The following is a 23,108-nucleotide window of genomic DNA, read 5'->3' as shown; positions in this document are numbered from 1 at the left end:
AATTATAGAATTCATCTTTACCATGTGGCTATTTAAAAAAAAAAATCCGCTCTATTAGAAACACAATTCAAAATAAATGGTACTGCATCATCATTTGTCGAACATCCGAAATTAGTTGAAAATTTCTTAAGTATTTCCAGATAATTCTTTTGATATTTATTTAAAAGTTTGTTATAATGAAAATTAAATTTTTTAAATTGCCAAGTTAATTTATTTGCAGAAAAACCTCTTGATATCAATTTTTGGCTTAAGCTTTTACATCTATTTTTAAAATCAATATAATTACTACAAATCCTTGCATACAGAAGTACCTGTGAGAAAAACGCAGAATATGTGATATTTGAGTGTATATTACTTTCAGGGAATGGGAAACTAATCACTTCAAAATCAAAATCATCCGTTTTATTATACAATTTAAAACTTAATTTATTATTCTCACAAATATTGACATTTAAATCTAAGAAATTATCTTCATGACCAGCGCCATGACTAGGTTCAAGAGTAAGCTCTGATGGATATATATTTTTAGAAATATCAATGAAATCCTTACAATTTAAGACCAAAATATTATCTTACATCTTATTATTTGACAAAACATGTTTTAAATTATTTGGATTATTCTTATCCATCATATATTTATATTCTAGTTGACTTAAAAACAAGTCAGTTATAAATGGGCTAGCATTCCCCCCCATGGGAATTCCACGATTTGCTTGTACAAATCACCACGAATCTTATATAAGTATTGTATAAAAAAAAACTCTAATAACTCAAAAATCATATCCAAGCTGTAACATCTCAAGTTAACTGTTGTATTAAAGCAATTTGTCCATATAGCTTTTTTATTATAAGTGTCTATTTTTAAGAACCTTTTACTAGATAAGAGGAAAGATTTCGTGATGACAGGTTTTAAATTATCTAACAATACATTAAGTGATAAATTAGTATAAATTATCACAAAATCGAAAGACTCACTTCTTTTAGCTGAAACCATTATTTAAGACTCCATCACCTGCAGTGAATTATTAACACTCCAATATGGATTAAAATTCGAAAACTTTTTAATACCAGAAAAATAGGTTTAAGTTTATTTACAAATTCCTTGAAAATTAAAGAGAGGTCAGTAGCAGCAATGCGGGTTGGACATTTAGCTGCTCGAGCAATAAACCGTGGATTAGGGGGATTCTTATGAATTTTTACAGTCCAATATAGGAAAGGGAACTTTATATTATTGTCATTTATTTTAATATTAAAATTTTCAAAAAGTATTTCTTCAGTCTTTTCAAGTATTTCTTTCAGTCTTTTATATATATATATATATATATATATATATATATAATATATATATATATATATATATATATATATATATATATATATAATATATATATATATGCATTTAAAACTAAAAAATCAAAACTTCTCTAAAATAATAGGACATATTCTTACCTCATGAGGGACAATTTCTGTCTTGCGGACAGATGAATATGTATAGCTCAGCCATTTTACAGCTTCTGTTACATTCGAAACTGTTCCAAGCGAAATTTCAGCATTCAAATTATCAGTAATGTTAACAATAAAGTTTGATTCAATTGGGTATTGGTGCGTAATCATCGAAAGGTAATGTGATAGTTTTTCATGGCTGGTGAGGATCATCCCATGGCCACTTGTCTGCCGTCGTCCAGCACGACGAAAGATTTGGAGAACATCTGAAATGCCAAGGTCAACAAAACTTCCTTTCTTAGTGTCATAAATTTCAGTTCCCTAAGAAAAAAAAATATATAAATTTTACCAAATCCAGTGCAAAATTAATCATTGGTAAACAGCAGTCTAACCTCATGGCAGAAAAACAATAACCAAAATGAAAAACAAACTGACTAATAATAAAGACAAGAGCTAAGAGCTCATATGGCACTTGCGACGAGGCAAGAAGAGCTAAGAGCCAAGAGCTCATATGGTATGAGCTTTAACAAAATCCTAAGAATCAATAGATTGATTTAAAAGGAAAATCAGAGGCTTAATGCCGGTCAAGATTTAAAATAAGACCTCTGAGTCAGGATGTCCTTCTAAATATCAAAATTCATTAAGATCCGATAACGCACTGGTAAGTTATAAATATTTCAATTTTTTCTAATTTTTACTCTCCCTTTAGCCCCCCAGATGGTCATATCTGGGAAAACAACTTCATCAAGCCAATTTGTGCAGCAAGCCAATTTGTTCATCGTCCTAGCACGTCCAGAAGCACCAAACTCACCAAATCACTAGCCCCCCTCCCCAACTCCCCCAAATAGAGCGAGTCCAGTACGGTTACATCAATCAAGTATCAAGGATATTTGCTTATTCTATCCACCAAGCTTCATCCCGATTCTTCCACTCCAAGTGTTTTCCAAGATTTCACAACTCCCCCCAATGTAGAAAGATCTGGTCGGGATTTGAAATAAGAGCTCTGATACATGAATTCCTTCTAAATATCAAATTTCACTAAGATCCGATCACCTATTCGTAAGATAAAAATTTCCAAATTTTCCCGTTTACCAAGAATTCTGGTTTCCCCTCCAACTCCCCAAAACTTCCTTTCTTAATGTCATAAATTTCAGTGTCATAAGAAAAAAAAATATGTAAACTTTACCAAATCGAGTGCAAAATTAATCATTGGTAAACAGCAGTCTAACCTCATGGCACAAAAACCATAACCAACAAGAAAAAAAAACTGACTAATAATAAAGACAAGAGCTAAGAGCTCACATTGCACTTGTGACGAGGCAAGAAGAGCTAAGAGCCAAAAACTAATATGGTATGAGCTCTAACAAAATCCTAAGAATCAATAGATTGATTTAAAAGGAAAATCAGAGGCTTAATGCCGGTTAAGATTAAAAATAAGACCTCTGAGTCACGATGTCCATCTAAATATCAAAATTCATTAAGATCCGATAAACCACTGGTTATCGGATCTTATTGAATCCGATACCAGTTATATCCGATACCGTTATAAATACCTCAGTTTTTCTAATTTTCACTCTCCCTTCAGCCCCCCAGATGGTCATATCTGGGAAAACAACTTCATCAAGACAATTTGTGCAGCTACCTGACACGCCTACCAATTTTCATCGTCCTAGCACGTCCAGAAGCACCAAACTCGCCAAATCACTAAACCCCTCCCCTCGACTCCCCCAAAAAGAGCAAGTCCAGTACGGTTACGTCAATCAAGTATCAAGGACATTTGATTATTCTATCCACCAAGCTTCATCCCGATTCCTCCACTCCAAGTGTTTTCCAAGATTTCCCAAACTCCCCCCCAATGTCAAAAGATCTGGTCGGGATTTGAAATAAGAGCTCTGATACATGAATTCCTTCTAAATATCAAATGTAACTAAGATCCGATCACCTATTCGTAAGACAAAAATACCCCAATTTTCACGTTTTCCAAGAATTCTGGTTTCCCCTCCAACTCCCCCCAATGAGGCATAATCTGGTCGGAATTTAAACTTAGAGCTTTAAAGCACAAGATCCTTCTAAATATCAAATTTCATTAAGATCTGGTCACCCTTTCGTAAGTTACAAATACCTTAATTTTCAAAATTACCCCACCCCCCCCCCCCAAACTCCACCAAAGAGAGTAGATCCGGCCCGGTTATGTCAGTCACGTATCTTAGACAGGTTCTCATTCTTCCCATCCAGTTTCATCCTGATCTCTCCAATTTAAGTATTTTCTAAAATTTTAGGTCCCCACCCAACTGCAACCCACCCATGACACTGGATCCGGTTGAGATTTAAAATAAGAGATATGAGTTACGAGGTCCTTCTAAATATGAAGTTTCATGAAGATCCGAACACTCCTTCGTAAGTTACAAATACGTCATTTTTCTAATTCTTCAGAATTACCCCCCCCCCCCCCAATAGAGTGGATGCGTTCCGATTATGTAAATCACGTATCTAAGACTTTTGCTTATTTTTCCCCACCAAGCGTCATCCCGATCCCTCCAATCTAAGCGTTTTCCATGATTTTAGGTTCCCCCACCCCAAACTCTCCCCGATGTCACCAGATCCAGTCGGGATTTAAAATAAGAGCTTTGAAACACGACATCCTTCTAAATATCAAATTTCATTGAGATCCGATCACCCGTTCGTAAGTTAAAAGTACCACCTTTTTCTAATTTTTCAGAATTAACCCCCCCCCCCAACTACCCCAAAGAGCTTGGATCCGTCCCATTTATGTCAATCATGTATCTAGGACTTGTTTTTATTTTTCCCACCAAGTTTCATCCCGATCCCTCCACTCTAAGTATTTTCTAAGATTTTAGGTTTCCCCCTCCCAACTCCCTCACCCCCAATGTCACCAGATCCATTCTGGATTTAAAATAAGAGCTCTGAGACACAATATCCTTCTAAATATAAAATTTCATTGAGATCCGATAACCCGTTCATAAGTTAAAAGTACCTCAATTTTTCTAATTTTGCAGAATTATCCCCCCCCCCTACCCCAAAGACAGCCGATCCGTTCCGGTTATGTCAATCATGTATCTAGGACTTGTGCTTATTTCTCCCACCAAGTTTCATCCCGATCCCTCCACTCTAAGTGTTTTCCAAGATTTTTAACTTCCCCTCCCAACCCCCCCTCCCCCCCAATGTCACCTGATCCAGTCTGAATTTGAAATAAGAGCTCTGAGACACAATATCCTTCTAAATATCAAATTTCATTGAGATCCGATCATCCGTTCGTAAGTCAAAAAAACCTCATTTTTTCTAATTTTTCAGAATTACCCCCCCCCACTACCCCGAAGAGAGCGGATCCGTTCCGGTTATGTCCATCATGTATCTAGGACTTGTGCTTATTTTCCCCACCAAGTTTTATCTCGATCCCTCCACTCTAAGTGTTTTCCAAGATTTTAGGTTTCCCCCTCTCAACTCCTCCCCCCAATGTTACCATATCCGGTCGGGATTTAAAATAAGAGCTCTAACTCACGATATACTTCTAAATACCAAATTTCATTGAGATCCGATCACCCGTTCGTAAGTTAAAAATACCTCATTTTTTCTAAGTTTTCAGAATTACCCCCCTCCGCAACTACCCCAAAGAGAACGGATCCGTTCCAGTTATGTCAATCATGTATCTAAGACTTGTGCTTATTTTTCCCACCAAGTTTCATCCCAATCCCTCCACTCTAAGTGTTTTCCAAGATTTTAGGTTTCTCCCTCCCAAATCCCCCTCTAATGTAACCAGATCCGGTCGGGAACAGCTCTGAGGCACGATATCCTTCCAAACATCAATTTTCATAAAGATCTGGTCAACCGTTCGTAAGTTAAAAATACTTCTATTTTTTCCGAATTTTTTTTCCACATAGCGCACTCCCCTCAACTACCCCCCCCCCCAAATAAAAACAAACAAAAAATCCCCTGAAAATGTCTGTACACTTCCCAATCACCATTACTGTATGTAAACAATGGTCGAAGTTTGTAACTTGCAGCCCCTTCCCCGCGGACTGTGGGGGAGTAAGTCACCCCGGAAGACATGGTTATTATGGTTTTTTACTATGCTGAACAAAATGGGTATCTCAAAATTTTGAGCCGTTGACTTTGGGTACCAATTGAGCGTGGGAGGAGGCTTATTCGCCCTCCAATTTTTTAGTCACTTAAAAAGGGCACTAGAACTTCTCATTTCCGTTAGAAAGAGCCCTCTTGCGACATTCTAGGACCACTTGGTCGATACGATGACCCCTGAAAAAAAAAAGCACGCCCCATGATCTGTATTCTGGCAAAAAATACGAAATTCCACAATTTTGTAGATAGGAACTGGAAATTTTTGCAATAGGGTTCTCTGATACGCTGAATGCGATTGGGCGATTTCCGAATCTATCACTTTTAGGGGGTGTTTCCCCCTATTTTCCAAAATAAGGCAAATTTTCTTAGGCTCGTAAATTTTAATGACAAAGACTAAATTTGATGAAACTTATATATTTAAAATCAGCATGAAAATCCGATTCTTTTGATGTATCTTTTAGAATCAAAATCCGTTTTTTAGAGTTTCGTTTACTATTGAGCCGGGTCGCTCCTTACTACAATTCGTTGCCACGAACTGTTTGAAAAGCGTTTTGAATGTCATCTCAACCTGTCCATATAAATAGATTGTCATAATAATTGTCCATAGGATAACAATCCGTATTCAGATCTATACCGCTTTTTTCTAACGATTGCCCTTGAGCTTTGTTGATGATGATGGCTAATTGAACATTCCCTGAGTCCCGGTCGTCATTTATATATCCCCCCTGTGCCCCCCGGCGTCCCCGTTGTAGTTGTGTCCCTGTGTCCCGGTCGTCCTTTGGGTCCCATTGTCCCGGTCTGTAATTTCGTCAGTCGACAAACATGACGTTGGTCGACAAACAACTTTATGACGGAATAATGCTCAATCCTCATAATGACGTCAGTCGACAAACATGACATCAGTCGACATACAAATATGACACATTAGTTTTAATTTTTTTTAGTTTTGCATTTTTTTTACTTTTTTTAGCTTTTTTTTAGTTTTTTACCTTTTTATGGCACTTGGTATTAACCAAGTGACATGTAGCAATCACAAATTCTGCCGTTCAATGTTTATTCTAACATTGACAGTTGGAAAAATCTTCACGTGCCAAGCATGCTAAAGCTCAACAATTTATAATAAACCTCAAATTTTTAAGTATCTGTTTTAAGGTTTTCGAATTACTTTAATCAATTGTCAAAATAAATTGAAATATTTATGCAATTCTCAGTTTTTACATTTTTAGTTTCCGTTTTCTTTTTCTTCTTTATTTTTCAGACGTAAATACATATCGCCGAACCTTTGCTTTTTTAACTAAAATCTGGTAGGCATTGATAACCTTATCCAAGTCAAAATCCCAAACCCAATCATCATCGCTATCATTTTCAGTTTTGATACGTTTTGACTCTCGCTGTCCAGGTTGATCTTCATCTAATTGCGCGGTTTTGCGTTCTTTAGCTGCAAGCCTTTTGGCATAGACTCTTTGAGCAGCTTCCTCGGCTGTTGCCATTGTAGGTTCTTCTGTCATTTTAAAATCTATATTAAAAATTTCTCTTTGAAAGACTTTCTTATATACTCATAATGACGTCATTTGCAAAGCCTTTGCGTCATAATAAACATGACGTCAGTCGACAAACAACTTCATGACGGCATAGTACTCAATCCTTATAGTGACATCAGTCGACAAAAATGCATGACGTCAGTCAACACACAACACACAAACAACTTATTTTTATATAGATATGTGAATTATGCAGCTAAAACTCTTTTGTCGCTTGGACACAAAATTCAGGGTAGCAGGTTATTGCAGGAAAGGTTTTTAGTGCCTGAGCTCATATCTTAAAGGCCCAATTGCCTCGACATAAAAACAACAAAAAAGTTTAAAATCAAATAAAAAACATGTGAAAATTTTGGCAATCTTGGTTCAAGATCCCCTTCTAAAATAGTTACAATAAATAAACAATTCTTGATCCAGTTTTATCATGGAAATTGTATGTAAATATTTTTACATTCGCTTTCAGTTTAACTGACTAGTAATATTTCAAATAAAATATGGTTATAGACAGAACCCCAGGAAAATTTAGCACCTTAATTGAGTAATTTACGTCAAATTCTCCCCTCCATCGCTGATTAACGCTGCGTTGACAAAGGCGATGCAAAGACAATCGAACTGCCTATAGGCAATCAGCTCATGCATCCAAAGCGAACCACTGTTTTGCTATAAGTCCGTTATTAGATGAATTTTACGATGAGATGTTTCGCTTTAAATTGAAAATGTTGGGCGATAATTTGATTAAAAACGATATATTTATGTTTTCACTTTCTATAATTGTTATAATGATTTTGATATCTCCAATAATTTTTTTTTGCTCATTAACTCTTCGCTTTGCCAAAGTTCGATAACAGAAATCGTAATTAAAGATTATTTTGCACATTTTTTTCCATACATTGAGGAATATAAAAACAAGCTTCGATGACGTAAATACTAACCACAAAAATCTAGAATTGAAATTATTCAGGTTCAGGATCTGGATAAAGAAAAATAAACTACTGGCTACTTTCGGCTATTCAAACACTTTCTATTGGCATTATCTCTTTGAGCCGCAAGCCTGTTTTCACATTGTTCTTGTGATTCCTCGGCACGATTTTTTTTGGTAATTTCTCTTTGAGACGCAAGCCTCGGCACGCTTTCTTTTGGTATTATCTCTTTGAACCGCGAGCCTGTTTTCACGTTGTTCGCTTTCTTTTCTTACTCTCTCTTTTAGCCGCAAGACTTTTGGCATTAACTCTTTGAGCCACTTCCTCGGCTGTTTCTTCTGCCCTTGTAGGATTTATATTAAAAATTATCATTGAATTAACTCTTTGAGCAGCTTCCTTGACAGTTTCTTCTGCCATTGTAGGATTTATATTAAAATTTCTCTTTGAATTAACTCTTTGAGCTGATTCCTCGGCTGTTTCTTCTGTCATTTTTACATCTATACTAAAATTTCTCTTTGAATTTCCTTCTTATATACTTATAATGACGTCATATACAAAGCCTTTGACGTCATATACAAAGTCTTATATACTTATAATGACGTCATATGCGTAAAAACAATCACACATATACGGACAAACACAAAACATGGACAAACACAGAAACTTAGAACTTATTTTATATATATATATATATATATATATATATATATATATATATATATATATATATATATATATATATATATATATATATATATATATATATTATGTATATATATATATATATAATAAATAAAAAAATCTTGATCCAGTTTTATCATGGAAATTGTATTACATTCTATTTAATGTAAATTATATAAAACTTTATAATGTAAACATTTTTACATTCACTTTCAGTTTAACTGCAAATTTAATATATATACTAGCTGTAGGTATACATAACACCTAGTTGGTGGGGGCACTTCGCGCCCCCCCCAAGCAACCCCCGCGCGCGTAAGTCGTTACCCGTCATATTAGTTACGCGCCATTGTAGTTGTGTCCCTGTGTCCCACCTTTGAATATATATATATATATATATATATATATATATATATATATATATATATATATATATATATATATATATATATATATATATATATATATATATATATATATATATATATGTTTTTAACTATGTAAAACTTGCGAATATACAACATTATTCGCTGTCCCATTGTCTGTGCATATAAAAAGATTGTCAGGTTTACCGACTCTAGAACATGCAACATATAATTGTCCATGAGAACCTTGAGCTTTGTTGATGGTGATTGCTAATCGAATATTCCCTGTGTCGCCGTCGTCATTTATATATCCCTGTGCCCCCCGGCGTCCCCGTTGTAGTCGGGTCCCTGTGTCCCGGTCGTCATTTATATTCCCTGTGTCCCGATCGTCATTTGTGTCCCGGTGTGCCAGTCTATAATTTCTCTTTGAATGTCCCGGTCGTCATTTATATTCCCTGTTGTCCTGGTGTGCCGGTCGTCATTTGTGTCCCGGTGTCCCGGTCTGTATATACATTCGTTTTTGAATTGGTCTTTCTTTTAGTTTTTAGTTTTTTACCTTTTTTTTTGTTTTTTTAGTTATACCTCATGATTCTAATGATTGCCCTTGAGCTTTGTTGATGGTGATTGCTAATCGAACATTCCCTGTGTCCCCGTCGTCATTTATATATCCCCCAGTGCCCCCCAGCGTCCCCGTTGTAGTCGTGTCCCTGTGTCCCGGTCGTCATTTATATTCCCTGTGTCCCGGTCGTCATTTGTGTCCCGGTGTCCCAGTCTGTATATACATTCGTTTTTGAATTGGTATATGATGAAATAAATTTTTGTGTTTTTCCCCTTTTTTTCTTTTTAGTTTTTTTTTGGTTTTTACTTTTTTTAGTTTTTTTAGTTTGTTTCCTTTTTCTTTTTAGTTTTATTTTGTAGTTTTTACTTTTTCAGTTTTTTTTATTTTTTAGTTTTTTTAGTTTTGTTTCTCCTTTATTTTTCAGTTTTTTTCCTTTTTACTTCTTTTTTAGCTTTTTTAGCTTTTTAGTTTTTTTTCTTTTTAGTTCTTTTGTAGTTTTTACCTTTTTTAGTTTTTTTAGTTTTTTTTTAGTTTTTTCTGTTTAGTTTTTTTTTTGTAGTTTTACCTAGCCAACGTTCGAACCTGCAACCTCTCGGACCTAGAATCTGGAACATAACACGTTACCAGCTCAGCTACTTCGGGCTTGAATACATTCGTTTTTGAATGAAATGATGAAATAATTCAGATGTCATATGCGGACAGACAGACAGACAGACATAACACACATACAACTCATTTTTAAATATATAGATAAACAATAGTAATAATAATCCGCAATATATACAGCTTCTGTTTAACATAGTTTTATAATAGCTCAACACTTTTTCGCATTGATTTATTTTTAATAAAAACCGCAAGCATAAGGTTTGCCGCTTTATGGCAATTTAAATATAAAAACTATTTATTATATAAAAATAGACAATGCATTACTGCATTTTTTTTCAGAAGAAAAGAATCCTTGGTCTTAGAGGAATCTGAAGCACAAGGCTGAAATCATTTAGCCAAACTCACAATTTACATGAGATGAAAAGAAATAAAGAACGCGAGAAAGAATCGTATATAAAATCAATAAGCCCAGATACAAATCAACATGCCAAAATACAAATAAATCTGTATGTTAGGGCCTTACTGCATGTTAACTCGATCAACCAAGGGCTGACATCTGCAGAAATTAAAGATATTTTGAGGGGTGAATTCAAACGTCATTTAAGGCGATGGAGGATAAGTTTTGCGCTTTATTAGAGCCTATCCAACGGAAAGTAGCTGAAATCGAGAATGACCTGAAAAATAAGTGCACACTTTCCGACGTCCAGTATTTTACCGAGAACCTAATAGGGGTAAAGTGTCAGAGCTTGGAAAAAAGCCTAACTGAAAAATTTGTGAAAAAGGACGAGGAAATCAGTGTTAGTAGCTCGAACTTAAGTTCATTTTATGTGTCAGATATTGTAGAAAAACAAAAAAAAACTGATCGTGTTTGGTTTAGCTGAAGACGCTACTTTGTCATCTCGTAGACAACAAAACGGGACCAATTGCAAATTTTTCAACGACAAGCTACTTGTACTTTGCCCTGCGAAATGTAGCTACTCAGTTAGACTTGGTAAACATACGCCTGGTAAGATCAGGCCTATTAAGTTGATGTTCAAGACACCGGTAGAACGTGATACAGCTTGTTTCTTTCTGATGTCCGAGACTGCTAGTATCAAAGCTATATACCCCTTGTTCAAAGTCACTCATGATCGTACTACGATTGAACTGTTGGAAAAAAAAGTACGATGCCCTGAAACAGGAGCTGAAATCGAAATTGGACGCTGGCGAAACTAACTGGAAAATAAAACGTAGCAAAAACGGACTAACCCTCGTGAATAATAACTCTTTTCATGAAACCCCAAATAGCTACGCGAGCATCGAAGAGTGACTCCCTAAAAAAATTTAAGTGTCTGAATGATAAATTTTTGGTGACATATACAAATGCAGACTGCCTGTCATCTAAATGGGAAGAGATTAGTGAGCTAATAAAGCAACGTAAACCGCATTTAGTTGTTGTTACCGAAGTTTTACCAAAACATTTCAGTGACCCGTCTATTTTTTTTTTCAGCCGCTACCACAATATAATTTAGTATCTAATAATTCAGCTAAAAGAGGGATTTGTATTTATATTCATTGTTCTTTTAAGTTTTCTGTGGTTGTTGATTCGTTAGTAGACTCAGTGTCGGAGTGTCTTTTGGTTGATGTTAAATTGCCTTATCATAGTAGTTACATGTGTATTGCAGCTTTTTATCGTAGTCCTACTGTGAATTTATCGAGTCCAGTTAATAATGCCAATATTCTAGCGTGTATTTCTCGTCTTGTTGGTCGTAGTTCAAAGTTCCTTATTCTAGGTGACTTCAATTTACCTTTGATAGATTGGAGTGCGCATAGTACGAGTTTGTCCTCTTCATCGTATGAGCAGCAATTTTTAGATAGATTGGATGATCTGTACTTATACCAACATATTGTTAGGCCAACTCAAGCCAGGAATGATGCTATTCCATCGATTTTAGATCTGGTTATTACCAAGTCAATCGATGATATTTTGAGTGTAGATTTCCGTCCGCCTTTAGGTAAAAGTGATCATGTTGTGTTAGATATTTACGTGAATATTGATGCTCAACAGAGAGGTTTTGAGTTTTATCGGCATGATTATGCTAAAGCTGATTATGAATCAATGCGACAATTTATTTCGTCTATTAATATCATGTATGAACTAAAAAATAATCATGTTTCTCCGGACACCGCATTTGATTTTTTAAAAAAGGTGTTGAGGGAATGTAGGGATAAATTTGTTCCTTTTGGTGAGGAATTTTTCCGGTCGCAGAAATAATCCTAAACTTCCAAGACACATACTCCAAGCAATACGTGAAAAAAATTGTCTTTGGCGGTCTTATATTGAGTCACGACATAGTAAAGTAGTCAGACAAGGGCATTTGGATACTCAGTTGCAAGAGGATTCAGGTGAATGGCATGCGCATTTACCAACGAGAAATAAGGTCACTCGGCTTCTTAGGGCTAATCGTGAAGAGCTTGAGTCACGTATTATTCACTCAAGCACCGCATCACCTAAAATATTTTGGAAATATGTAAATAGGAATAAGCCTAACCTTGCACCATCTTCATCTACGTTCACACATCAGGATAAACACCAAAAGATTGATAGTGATTCTGAGAAGGCTCTTATTTTTAACCAAATTTTTTCTTCAGTTTTTCTTAAAACACAGCCAATTCATTCAAATGAAGCTAATTTTGCATCTCAAGTACAGTCGATTGCGTCGCCGGACATTCTTGTTCCATTTGATGATTCAGGTTTCTCATTGACTGAAGTTTATACTGTTCTTATAAAATTGGATACGTCTAAAGCGCCGGATATAGACGTTTTCCCGAACATAATGATAAGACAAATTGCTCATGAAATTGCAGAACCACTTACCTATATATTTAACTTATCTTTGGCGCATGGACTGTGTCCGTCAGGGTGGAAGAAGGCCTTGGTAAAGCCGCTTCACAAAAGTGGCTCCAGGTCAGATTTTAAAAATTATCGGCCAATTTCAATCACGTCTATTTTTTGCCGAGTGATGGAAAACTTGATTGTTTCACGCGTTCAAAAGTATTTTGACGGAAATCATCTTTGGAATCCTGCTCAGCATGGTTTCCGAAAAAATAAGTCTTGTAATACTCAGCTTCTTGAGGTTACTTTGGATTTTTCAACGTTTTGCCGATTTAGCTATACCCTTTGACTGCATTTACATCGACTTCTCGAAGGCATTCGATAAAAGCTCAATACCCACCCTTCTTAAAAAATGTGCAGCTTATAAATTGGGTAAAAAAACAATTGCATTTAATGCTGATTATCTAAATGGACGAACTCAGCAGGTTGTTGTTGGTGAAGCTATGTCATCTTCAATTGATGTGTTAAGCGGAGTCCCCCAGGGTAGCTGCCTGGGTCCGATTTTATTTTGTTTATTTATTAATGATCTGCCTTCCTCTGTTCAGCATTCTACTGTCAAGATGTTCGCGGATGATGTAAAACTTTATCTACCAGTACGACACCAAAACGATGTGCAACTTTTGCAGGAGGATCTTGACTCTCTAACTTATTGGTGCGAATCTAATTCCATGCTCATAAACCCTTCTAAGTGTGTTGTTCTACACTATGCTCGTAAACTCCCACCTGTGCATACTTACCAGCTGTCTGGCATACAAATCCCTTCTAACGAAATAGTGCGTGACCTTGGTGTTTACTTTTGATACCCAATTGAAATTTGATAAGCATGTTTCGGAAATTGTAAAGAATGCGAATTATCGTTTATCGTCTATAAGGAGAAGCTTTAGTAGGTTCAACCTTCGTAATTTCTTACTAATATACAAATCAATGGTCCACCCTCTTCTTGAGTATAATACTTCTGTTTGGTTTCCATTAAGTCTAACGGATGAGCATAGGATAGAAAAGGTTCAGAGAAGGGCCAATAGATTGGTCCCATACCTTCAGCGCCTTTCTTATCCGCAGAGACTTTCTAGGCTTCAACTCCCGTCGTTGAAGTTTCGTAGACGTCGCAATGACCTTGTAAATGTGTTTCGTATAATTAAAGGAGTGGATGATGTTGATCCAAATTTATTTTTTAAATTTAGCCATTATCACTCTACTCGTCAGCATGATTATAAATTATATCCCCCAAAACCACTGAAAAAAATTGGTCAATTATCTTTTGTTAGTAGAGTTGCCGGACCATGGAATGGTTTGCCTTTGGAGGTTGTCGAGGCAGAGAGTGTTCGAAATTTTAAGAGTGCATTAGTAAATACGCCTTTTTATTTAGACGCTTTTGTTGTGTAATGTCGTTTTATTTAGAAGTTTTTGCTGTTTAATTTGTCGTTACCAATTTACTTTAGATTAGTATTATGATTTTGTGTTTTTGCGACAAGGATTAATGCTTACCGCTATTGTAATAATAAATAAATCGATCCGTAGTTTTAACAACACCGATGAAACTTTATCCAGCACACTGCACGATAACAGACAAAGTCTGATAAAAAGCATGATGAAAAGACAAAAGACAGTAGTAATGGGCATCAAGTCATGGCTAATTGTAGAAAAAGCCAAGACAGATAGTCCAATTGAGTGAGGAGCAAGCTTGGCATTAATCCCACCCCTTATTAGAATTGTATAAAAATGACATTCGTTCATTTATTAATAGATATGTCACTCTAGTATCCGTCCATGTGTCATTGTTAGGGTAGTAGAACCAAGGTAGATAGTCATAGAGCTAAGAGCTAAGAGTCTCAGGCAGGTTGACCAAGAATTTAAAATTCACATAAAACCATTACATTGCTTTAATTGAGAGGTAAACAATGAGAGGACGTCTGCCCCTTGTTTATAGAGAAATAGATAAAATAGAAGAAATAGAGAAATCGCATATAAAATCAGCAAGCCGAGATACAAATCAAAATGCCAAAATACAAATAAATCTGGATGTTCGGGCTCTCTATTATCCGTCCATGTGTCACTGCTAGGGTAGTAGAACCGAGGTAGATAGTCATAGAGCTAAAAAAGTGATAAAACCTATAGTTTTCCAGGTGTTTGGTTAATTCGGCACGGGTGAACAGCGGGGGTAAGTGTGCCAATATCTGTTTGCTATCTTTTACCAAGTCATGCCTGCCTAGAGTCTCAGGCAGGTTGACCAAGAATTTAAAATTCACATAAAACCAATATATTGCTTTAAATGAGAGGTAAACAATGAGAGGACGCCTGCCCCTTGTTTATAGAGAAATAGAGAAAATAGAAGAAATAGAGAAATCAGATATAAAATCAGCAAGCCGAGATACAAATCAACATGTCAAAATACAAATAAATCTGTATGTTCGGGCATTAGAATTAAATTTTTAAAGCCATAAATCAATCCGTAATTCTCACAACATTGGTAAAACTTTATCTAGCACACTGCATGATAAAAGACAAAGTCTTGGAAAGACGTACATAAAAGCTTATTTTAGAGATAATTTATAGTTGAAGAATGGAATATTGGGACAAAACTTTCGTCACAGACAATAAGACAAGCTTACCTTAATGACTACACCATGGGCGGGAAGGTCAACTTCCAATGCCAAAGGTGTGGTGCAGACTAACACTCGGATTAGCCCATCTCGAAATAGGTCTTCGACTAATTTTTGGACGTTTTTCGACATCCCATCATGATGAATCCCAAAACCATCTTGAAAAAGATCCCACAGTTTCTTTTCGTCAGTTTTGGAAGCTTTGTCTAAATTTTTTTGTCTTTTTTTTTGTTTTGTTTTTTTTTTTGTTGAATGAATTTTTTGTCTTTGCGATCGAAAAGCTGAAAAGCTGGAAGCTTATTTTTGTGTTTGGCTATCCTTTGTAAAGTCTCGGCAGTTGGAAGAATGGCGTTTCTTCCATGAACAAAAACCATTACCTGTAACGAAATATGAAACACTCAACCAAAAATTTGTAAATACCAAATGTAACTTCTTAGACCTAAGTTGACAAAATTATAAACATAACTTGGTGCGTTAGTAGAACAAGCATATCCTTAACTAAGTTTGTACTTCGGTTTTAGGTAAGCAGCGTAGGTTTTTTTTAATGTTTTTTACACTTGTAATGAACCTTTTATGTCCAAATTAGTCTTTTAAATTAAACAGAAAGGAAACATAGTTTTTTTTTTATGTAATTTTCATCAAGATCAGTTACTTATACCCATCAAAAGTTACAAGCCTGAGAAAATTTGTCTCATTTTAGAAAATAGGGGAAAACACCCCCTAAAAGTCATACAATCTTAACAAAAATTACACCATCAGATTCAGCGTATCAGAGAACCTTATTGTAGAAGTTTCAAGCTCCTATCTACAAAAATGTGGAATTTCGATTTTGTTTTTGCCAGAACAGATCACGGATGCGTGTTTATTTGTTTTTTGTTGTTTTTTTTTTCAGGGGTGATCGCATCGACTCAGTGGTCCTAGAATGTCGTAAGAGGGCTCATTATAACAGAAATTAAAAGTTCTAGCGCCCTTTTAAGTGACCAAAAATTGGAGGGCCCCTAGGCCCCCTTCCACGCTCATTTATTTCCCAAAGTCACCGGATCAAAATTCTGAGATAGCCATTTTATTCACCATAGTCGAAAAACCTAATAACTATGTCTTTAAGGACTACTTACTCCCCCGCAGTCCTCGTGGGAGGAGCTGCAAGTTACAACATTTGACCTGTGTTTACATATAGTAATGGTTACTTGGAAGTGTAGAGATGTTTTCAGGGGGATTTTTTGGATTAGAGAAAGATTTTAGGGGGGAGAGTTACTTGGGAGGATATTTCCATGGAAAAACTTCTCATGGGGGAAGAGAATTTCAATGAAGGGAGCGCAGGATTTTCTAAAATTATTTGAAAAAATAATAAAAAATTAAATATGAAAAGTTTTTTCTACTGAAAGTAAGGAGCAGCATTAAAACTCAAAACGAATAAAAATTATTACGCATTTGAGGGGTTTACCTCCTCGTTATACCTCACTCTTTAAGCTAAAGTATTTTTAGTAATTTCAACTATTTATTCTACGGCCTTTGTGATTCAGAGGTCATTCTTAAGGAATTGGGACAAAATTTCAGGTTTAGTGCAAAGAGCGAGGTATCGACGAGGGTTGAACCCCCTCATGTACGCAATAAAAACATACAAATATAGAAGTTCGTTACGTAAGTTATTTCGTAAGTTACGTATATTTTTTACCAATGAAAACTTTTGTGAAAAATTAAAAGTTCTAGATTTAAAGTAAATGAACTAAAGTTCGTTACGTAAGTTATTGCGTAAGTTACGTATATATTTTACCAATGAAAACGTTTGTGAAAAATTAAAAGTTCTAGATGCTTTTTTAAGTAATCAAAAAATTGAAGGGCAACTAGGCCTCCTCCCTCACTAATTTTTTCTCAAAATCTTCCAATTAATTGCAATTAATTATTACGTAAATTTCATTTTAGTTATTTATGTGCGGAGAGCCAATATCAAAACATACATTCATTCAAAAACGTCAAGAAATTAAATAAAAAAAACAAGTTTTTTTTTAAATGAAAGTAAGGAGCAACATTAAAACTTAAAACGAACAGAAATTAATCCTTATGTGAAAGGGGCTTTTCCTCTTAAACGCCCCACTCTTTCCGCTAAAGTTTCTTACTGTTTCAAAAATAGAGTTAAGAGAAAGAGTCAAAATTTTGCGTAAAGAGCGGGGCGTTGAGGAGGAAAAGCCCCTTTTATATATGGAGTAATATCTGTTCGTTTTTAATTTAAATTTTGCTCCTTACCTTCATTTAAAAAAAACTTGTTTTTGTATTTAATAAATATAAAAGCTAGGCACGAAAATACCTTATTTTGAACGTTAGCGTTTTGGCTATAGATGGAAGCAGGTAAGCTCGATTTTTTCCCATAATTTAACAAACACTGATTTAAATAAATAAATAAATAATTTTATTCCATACGCCTCTCAATACAAAATTTCTACATAACTGACACCTTATTAAAAGAAAAATGTTAAGGCAGGGCGAACAGTGGATCGACTGCGGCACGATTACCATTTAAAGTCGTCCTACGTTGAAAGTCTCGAGATATGATATGTTGATGTTTACGCTATTGGAGAAGGCTTCCAGTGATCTCATCTTTTCGACTGGGAATGGTAGTTTGTTCCAGATCCTGATGACCCTTGGTATGAATGAATAATGGTAAGAATTAGATCTTGCAATCTTCATCTTCACAGGCTCTAATTGCAGACTGTGCGATCTTGTGTTGCTTTGGGGAGTTATTTGAACAAGCTTGTCTTTTAAATTCCCAAAATTCTCATGAACTATTTTGAAGAGGGTTTTTATGTCTAAGATCGTTCTTCCTCTCTCAAGTTTATGGAGAGTGAGCCATCTTACGAAGCCTTCTTCGTCACACGGAAGGTTTCTGAATCCTTGAAGTCCTTTTACAAAGTGTTGCTGGACTCGTTCTATTCAATCAATATCCTTTTTGAGATATGGCGACCAGATGACAGTGGCGTATTCAAGCTGTTGCCTGACATGCCTTGTGTATGCTGAGATCTTTGAGTGAATGTCAAGGCTAGGGAGTGAGGGAGCCCCGGAGAGTATTTGATGCTTTACGCACAACCAGGCCGATATGCTTTTCTGGTTTGAGGTCCAAGCTCAGAATTACACCTAGGACCTTTTCACAGGCAGATTTTGTCAGGTTGATACCTTTCATTTTGTATGAGTACTTCAAATTTGGCGGCGAAGATGGACGACAGAGCATTTTGCAACATTTGGTGAAAGTTGCCATTCTTCAAGCTTCTCTGTCAGAGCGTCAAAGTCACTTTGGATGTGATAATGCACTAGCTTCTCCCGGGAGCTTCGTATCGTCTACAAAAAGACCGAAGTCGGTTTGGGAAATGGTATTTATACAAATGTCTATGTACATGACGAACAAGACTGGGCCGAGAACACTACCTTTTGGGACGTCACTGGTTGCATCTGTCCATGTGGATAGTAGGTCTGCAACCTTGACTGCTATTTTTTTATCATTCAAGTATGCTGCGAGTCATTTTTTTAGCTGTCCATTGATTCCATAGATTTCTAGGCAGTGGATGAGTTTTCGCAGGGATATTCGGTCGAAGGCCTTAAGTAGATCGATTAGGATAATATCTATTGGAATCCCACGGTCCAAGGCAGACTGGGTGTAGTCGTGTATCACTACTAGTTGGGGAACACTACAACGATTTTTACGGAAACCATACTGATGATCTGAGATGATGTTGTTCAATTCGAGGTGCGAGTTTAACTTTTCCACTATGACCCTTTCCATGATTTTCAGGAAAGGTGAAGTAAGGCTGATCGGGCTATAATTCTCCGGGTCACTCCGTTTCCCTTTTCCTTTGAAAATAGGTGTTACATGGGATAGCTTCCAGGATATAGGAAACTTGCATTGCTCGAATAAGATTTGGAAAAGTATTGCCAGAGGTTCGCATAGCTCGTCTCACACTTCTTTCAGGATAAAGGGTGCCATCAGGATTGGGTGCTTTTGACGATTTCACGCCCTTCATGGTTCTTAGAGCACTAGCTGGCGTGAAGCCAATGCTATGGAGCTCGTTTCCTGGGTTTGAGTCTTGGAGTTGAGGTAAATAGCCATCGTCAACGGTGAACGTGCTGGCGAAGAATTCTACAAGAGCATTTGCCTTATCTAGGCTAGTGCTATGAACCACACCACTTCGATCTATTGGTGTTGGTAGTTTCTGTTGCTCACCTAGATTGCGTTTGCACAGGTTGTAGAAATCGCTATTTGTTCTTATTTTCTGGAATTCTTCACGTTCGCAATCTTTGTTGTAGTTTCTGATAGCTTCTCTACATTTTGAGCTGAGTTTTTGAAGCTTGGCGAGTCTACTTATGCTGCCAGATACTTTGTAATCCCTATATGACTTCTTCCAGTCCCTGATGAGCTTTCGTATGGGCTTGGGAAGCAATATCCTTTTGCCAATGTGTTTCTTGTTCCTGAATGGTGTGGATTGAGTGACGGCTTGACAAAGTATGTCATAGAAAACTTCTCGGGCTTCGGCAATTGGTAGGTTGTACACAAGGTTGTCCCAATCGGTATGCTGTAGTATTATTTTTGAGTTTCGTAATCTCTGTTTTATGGAAGTTTAATTTAAAAGCGGGTCCATCGTCCTTTGTACAATTTTGAGTGGTTAAGCACGGACTTGGCAGAGGACAGCAAGTTCGTGGTCACTTGTAACAGTGTTAACGTCTGTTTTTGTAACGAGCAGGTCTACCATGGGCGTGTTGAATACAACTTCGAAAGTATTGGTTTGACGCGTAGGCTCGAGGAAACTCTCTGCTAGGTTCAGCTCGCTAGCGAGGTCAAGATAGTGTTTTAGTTGATCTTTTGAGTTCTGGCTTCTCATCCTGAAGGAATGATTTTTTCAATCCATTTCAGGTGTGATTAGGTCACTGCATATCACTACGGATTTAAATTTGCAACAGATCTTCTCAAGGTAGGCAGAAAATTCACGATCTGCTGTCAGTCCTTCTCTCGGCTTCTTATAAGTTGCTCTTGGCAGGTACACAGCTAACGACACGGTACACAGGCGAGAACCATCGTTAAAAGTTGGCGTAACACAGGTTATGGCGTATATTGTGCTATTAGAGAAGCTAATGTGCTCGTACGTGTAAGTTTTCCCTTGAAAGTATCGCCACACCACTTCCCAGTGGTTTTGCCGTGTTATCCTTCCTAAAAACTTCATATTCAGGTATTCCAAATCTAGCTGATAGTATTTTTTCATGTAACCAAGTTTCAGAAATGCAGATTACATTGTATCGAGTTTTTGTAGAGGAATGCTTGAAGCTCGCCAAACTTTCCAACCATACTGTGCGCGTAAAAAATTAGTAAGTTTATCTCTTTTTGTTGTTCGGCTATTGTCTCACATTTGCATTACGCATTTCGGGAGCAATGGCTCCCACCAGAAGACTGTACTGCTCTTTTGTCTTTGTTTCTTCTGAATTCCGCTCATTTCTGAATCTGCATGCGTGTCAAATCAAGGTTAAAATATATGTTTTTTCGTATTTCATCATTGCTGGATGTCCTTAGTGCTGGTACTCCCTTCACTATTTGTTGGCGCTTTGAAGGCTATCTGGGCTGTTGCGTTTTAGTTTGACCAGCAGTAGTTTCGGTTTTCCTCCAAGGGGAGCTTTACCGAAACGAACTGTTCCCTGGATTTTGTTGTCTATTTGGCCTCGGTGCCATTGTGGGACCTTGGTCTGCCAAGGAATCTCGTAGTCTAAGAAGTAGTTTTGATACGTTCCTTTTCGAGCAGCTTGTACACTCGTACTTAAACAATTGTGAGTTGCTGTCAAGCTGCTTAATCGCTAGGAATAAATATGTGTGCAATGATCCACATCTAGCGTCCTCCCATTCTGAGCAGAAAAAGCACTGCAACGAGGAGTGATGCTCTGCTACTTTGTTAGAGTACGAACAGTCACCAGTTTTACTTTGCTAGGAAGTGGAAATTGACTGAGAAGAATCCAAGCCTGTGAATACTGGGATCGGAGTTCCTAGTGGATGTGTGACCGAATGTCCATCGACTGGTGTTAAAGCGGATTCGTTTGGTACTGGAGTACATTTGGGGTGCCAGATTTAGATTTGCATTTCTGACAGAGCCACTTTCCCTTCAGTTTTTCCATTGTAGCTTTGTTGTACGTTACTGAGGCACAATTAAAGTGAAGCCAGCTACAGCAATCTCTGCACTCTTTTCCAACCTGAGCTCTTGTAACTTTCATTTTGCATTTAGGGCAGTTATTTGCCATGGTTCACGGTCTTATCAAGAAGCCGACAGATGTCAACTTGTCACGGAGTTTTTAGAGCTTGGGGGGGGAGATTTTGAACCTGTGGGAAGTGCAGAGACCCGAATCGCCTATCCCCAGCAGTTTAAGGATGGATATCCAGCCGGTACCAATACGGTCCTTCGTGTTCGTTATCGCTCTCTTCTGCACAGGTTTTTCCAAATGTAGGAGATAAACGACTCAGTGTACTTTTTGGGAAAACAAATACTTGGCAACTATACACCAGTGATATGTGAAGAGCAAAAATATAGTGCTATATGAAACTGGTGATGAAGATGGCGAACCAGTCAATATGAGAAAAAAGATACCGCTGATAAAAATACCCAGAGAAAAAGACCTATACTAGAAATTGGAGATTTGTAGTTCTTATTGCAAGAAATTGGGCCATTCTTCTTAGGTTCTGTATAACAGGACTATTATTCTGTGGGACCCTGAGCTCCCGTCAGTACGTAACAGTACTTGTTGAGTGAAGTGTGAATTTGGTCTTTTTTTGTAAAAGTAGTTATATACAGTATTTTAAAACTATCTAATTTACAGCGAGATACCCAAGCAGTGGTGGCAGTGTAGCGATGGTTTGTACAACGGTACCAGATTCAGTAAACTTTTCTCAAACACGTACATCACTAACAACTTTTCCTTTAAGTCAGAAATTCAGTATTACTTTGTAAAACTGATAAAATTCGGAACATTTGCTCCAAAATTCCGCAATTTTTCTCAATGGCCAGGATTAGGACTCTCACCGTTCGTTGTTGTAAAAAATACTGATTCCTCGTGACTTCCCTCTCTCTTCTTTTATGATCCGAAGGAACTCTATGGTTTTCGTGCGAATGTACCTTTTCAACTATTTATTTCAAAATACTAGCATCAAATTCAACACTCTAAAAACTAGGTTCTTTTAGTTCCATCGTTGGGGTAGGCCTGTTGAAATATGCTTAAAATTTAACCAATTGGTAATACTTAAATATGTGATGATATCCCCAGCGAATTGTTAATATTTGTCATGGAATATTCCAAGAATAAGGTATACAATTGGAGAACAATTGCAACTACGGCTATGCAACCTTAAACATTTCAATAGAAATTCATTCACGTAGAGTTTTCCAGAAAGTATATTTTGAGACCTTAGCTT

At 36.6% G+C, this 23,108-nt stretch overlaps 2 protein-coding genes across 5 annotated transcripts in view; one reads left to right on the top strand and one right to left on the bottom strand.

Moving 5' to 3' along the window:
* Positions 1 to 1,433: 1,433 nt before the first annotated feature.
* Positions 1,434 to 23,108, bottom strand: part of LOC136042496 (uncharacterized) — a 177,733-nt gene continuing 156,058 nt past the window's right edge. For all 4 annotated transcript variants that reach the window (XM_065727459.1, XM_065727461.1, XM_065727460.1 and 1 more), the window contains exons 15-16: positions 15,689 to 16,056; positions 1,434 to 1,764 (exon numbers count right to left, since the gene is read on the bottom strand). In XM_065727459.1, coding sequence (XP_065583531.1) covers positions 15,886 to 16,056 — 171 coding nt within the window. In that variant the 3' untranslated portion in view covers positions 1,434 to 1,764; positions 15,689 to 15,885. The remainder of the gene's footprint in view (positions 1,765 to 15,688; positions 16,057 to 23,108) is intronic.
* Positions 11,856 to 13,368, top strand: LOC136042500 (uncharacterized). The gene is made up of 2 exons (XM_065727465.1): positions 11,856 to 12,334; positions 12,453 to 13,368. Exons 1-2 carry the CDS (start codon positions 11,856 to 11,858, stop codon positions 13,366 to 13,368), a joined length of 1,395 nt encoding a protein of 464 aa, XP_065583537.1.

The sequence above is a fragment of the Artemia franciscana genome, unplaced genomic scaffold (genome assembly GCF_032884065.1).
Source record: "Artemia franciscana unplaced genomic scaffold, ASM3288406v1 Scaffold_1375, whole genome shotgun sequence".
NCBI lineage: Eukaryota > Metazoa > Arthropoda > Branchiopoda > Anostraca > Artemiidae > Artemia > Artemia franciscana.
The sequence above is the reverse complement of the archived record's forward strand: the minus strand, read 5'-3'. Positions and strand labels throughout refer to the sequence as shown.

Bases quoted from the DNA above. Each gene is read 5' to 3' on its own strand.
- LOC136042500 (XM_065727465.1), top strand. From the start codon at position 11,856: ATGTGTATTGCAGCTTTTTATCGTAGTCCTACTGTGAATTTATCGAGT. The intron at 12,335-12,452 runs GTATGAACTAAA...TTCCGGTCGCAG, and splicing joins ATTTCGTCTATTAATATCAT to AAATAATCCTAAACTTCCAA.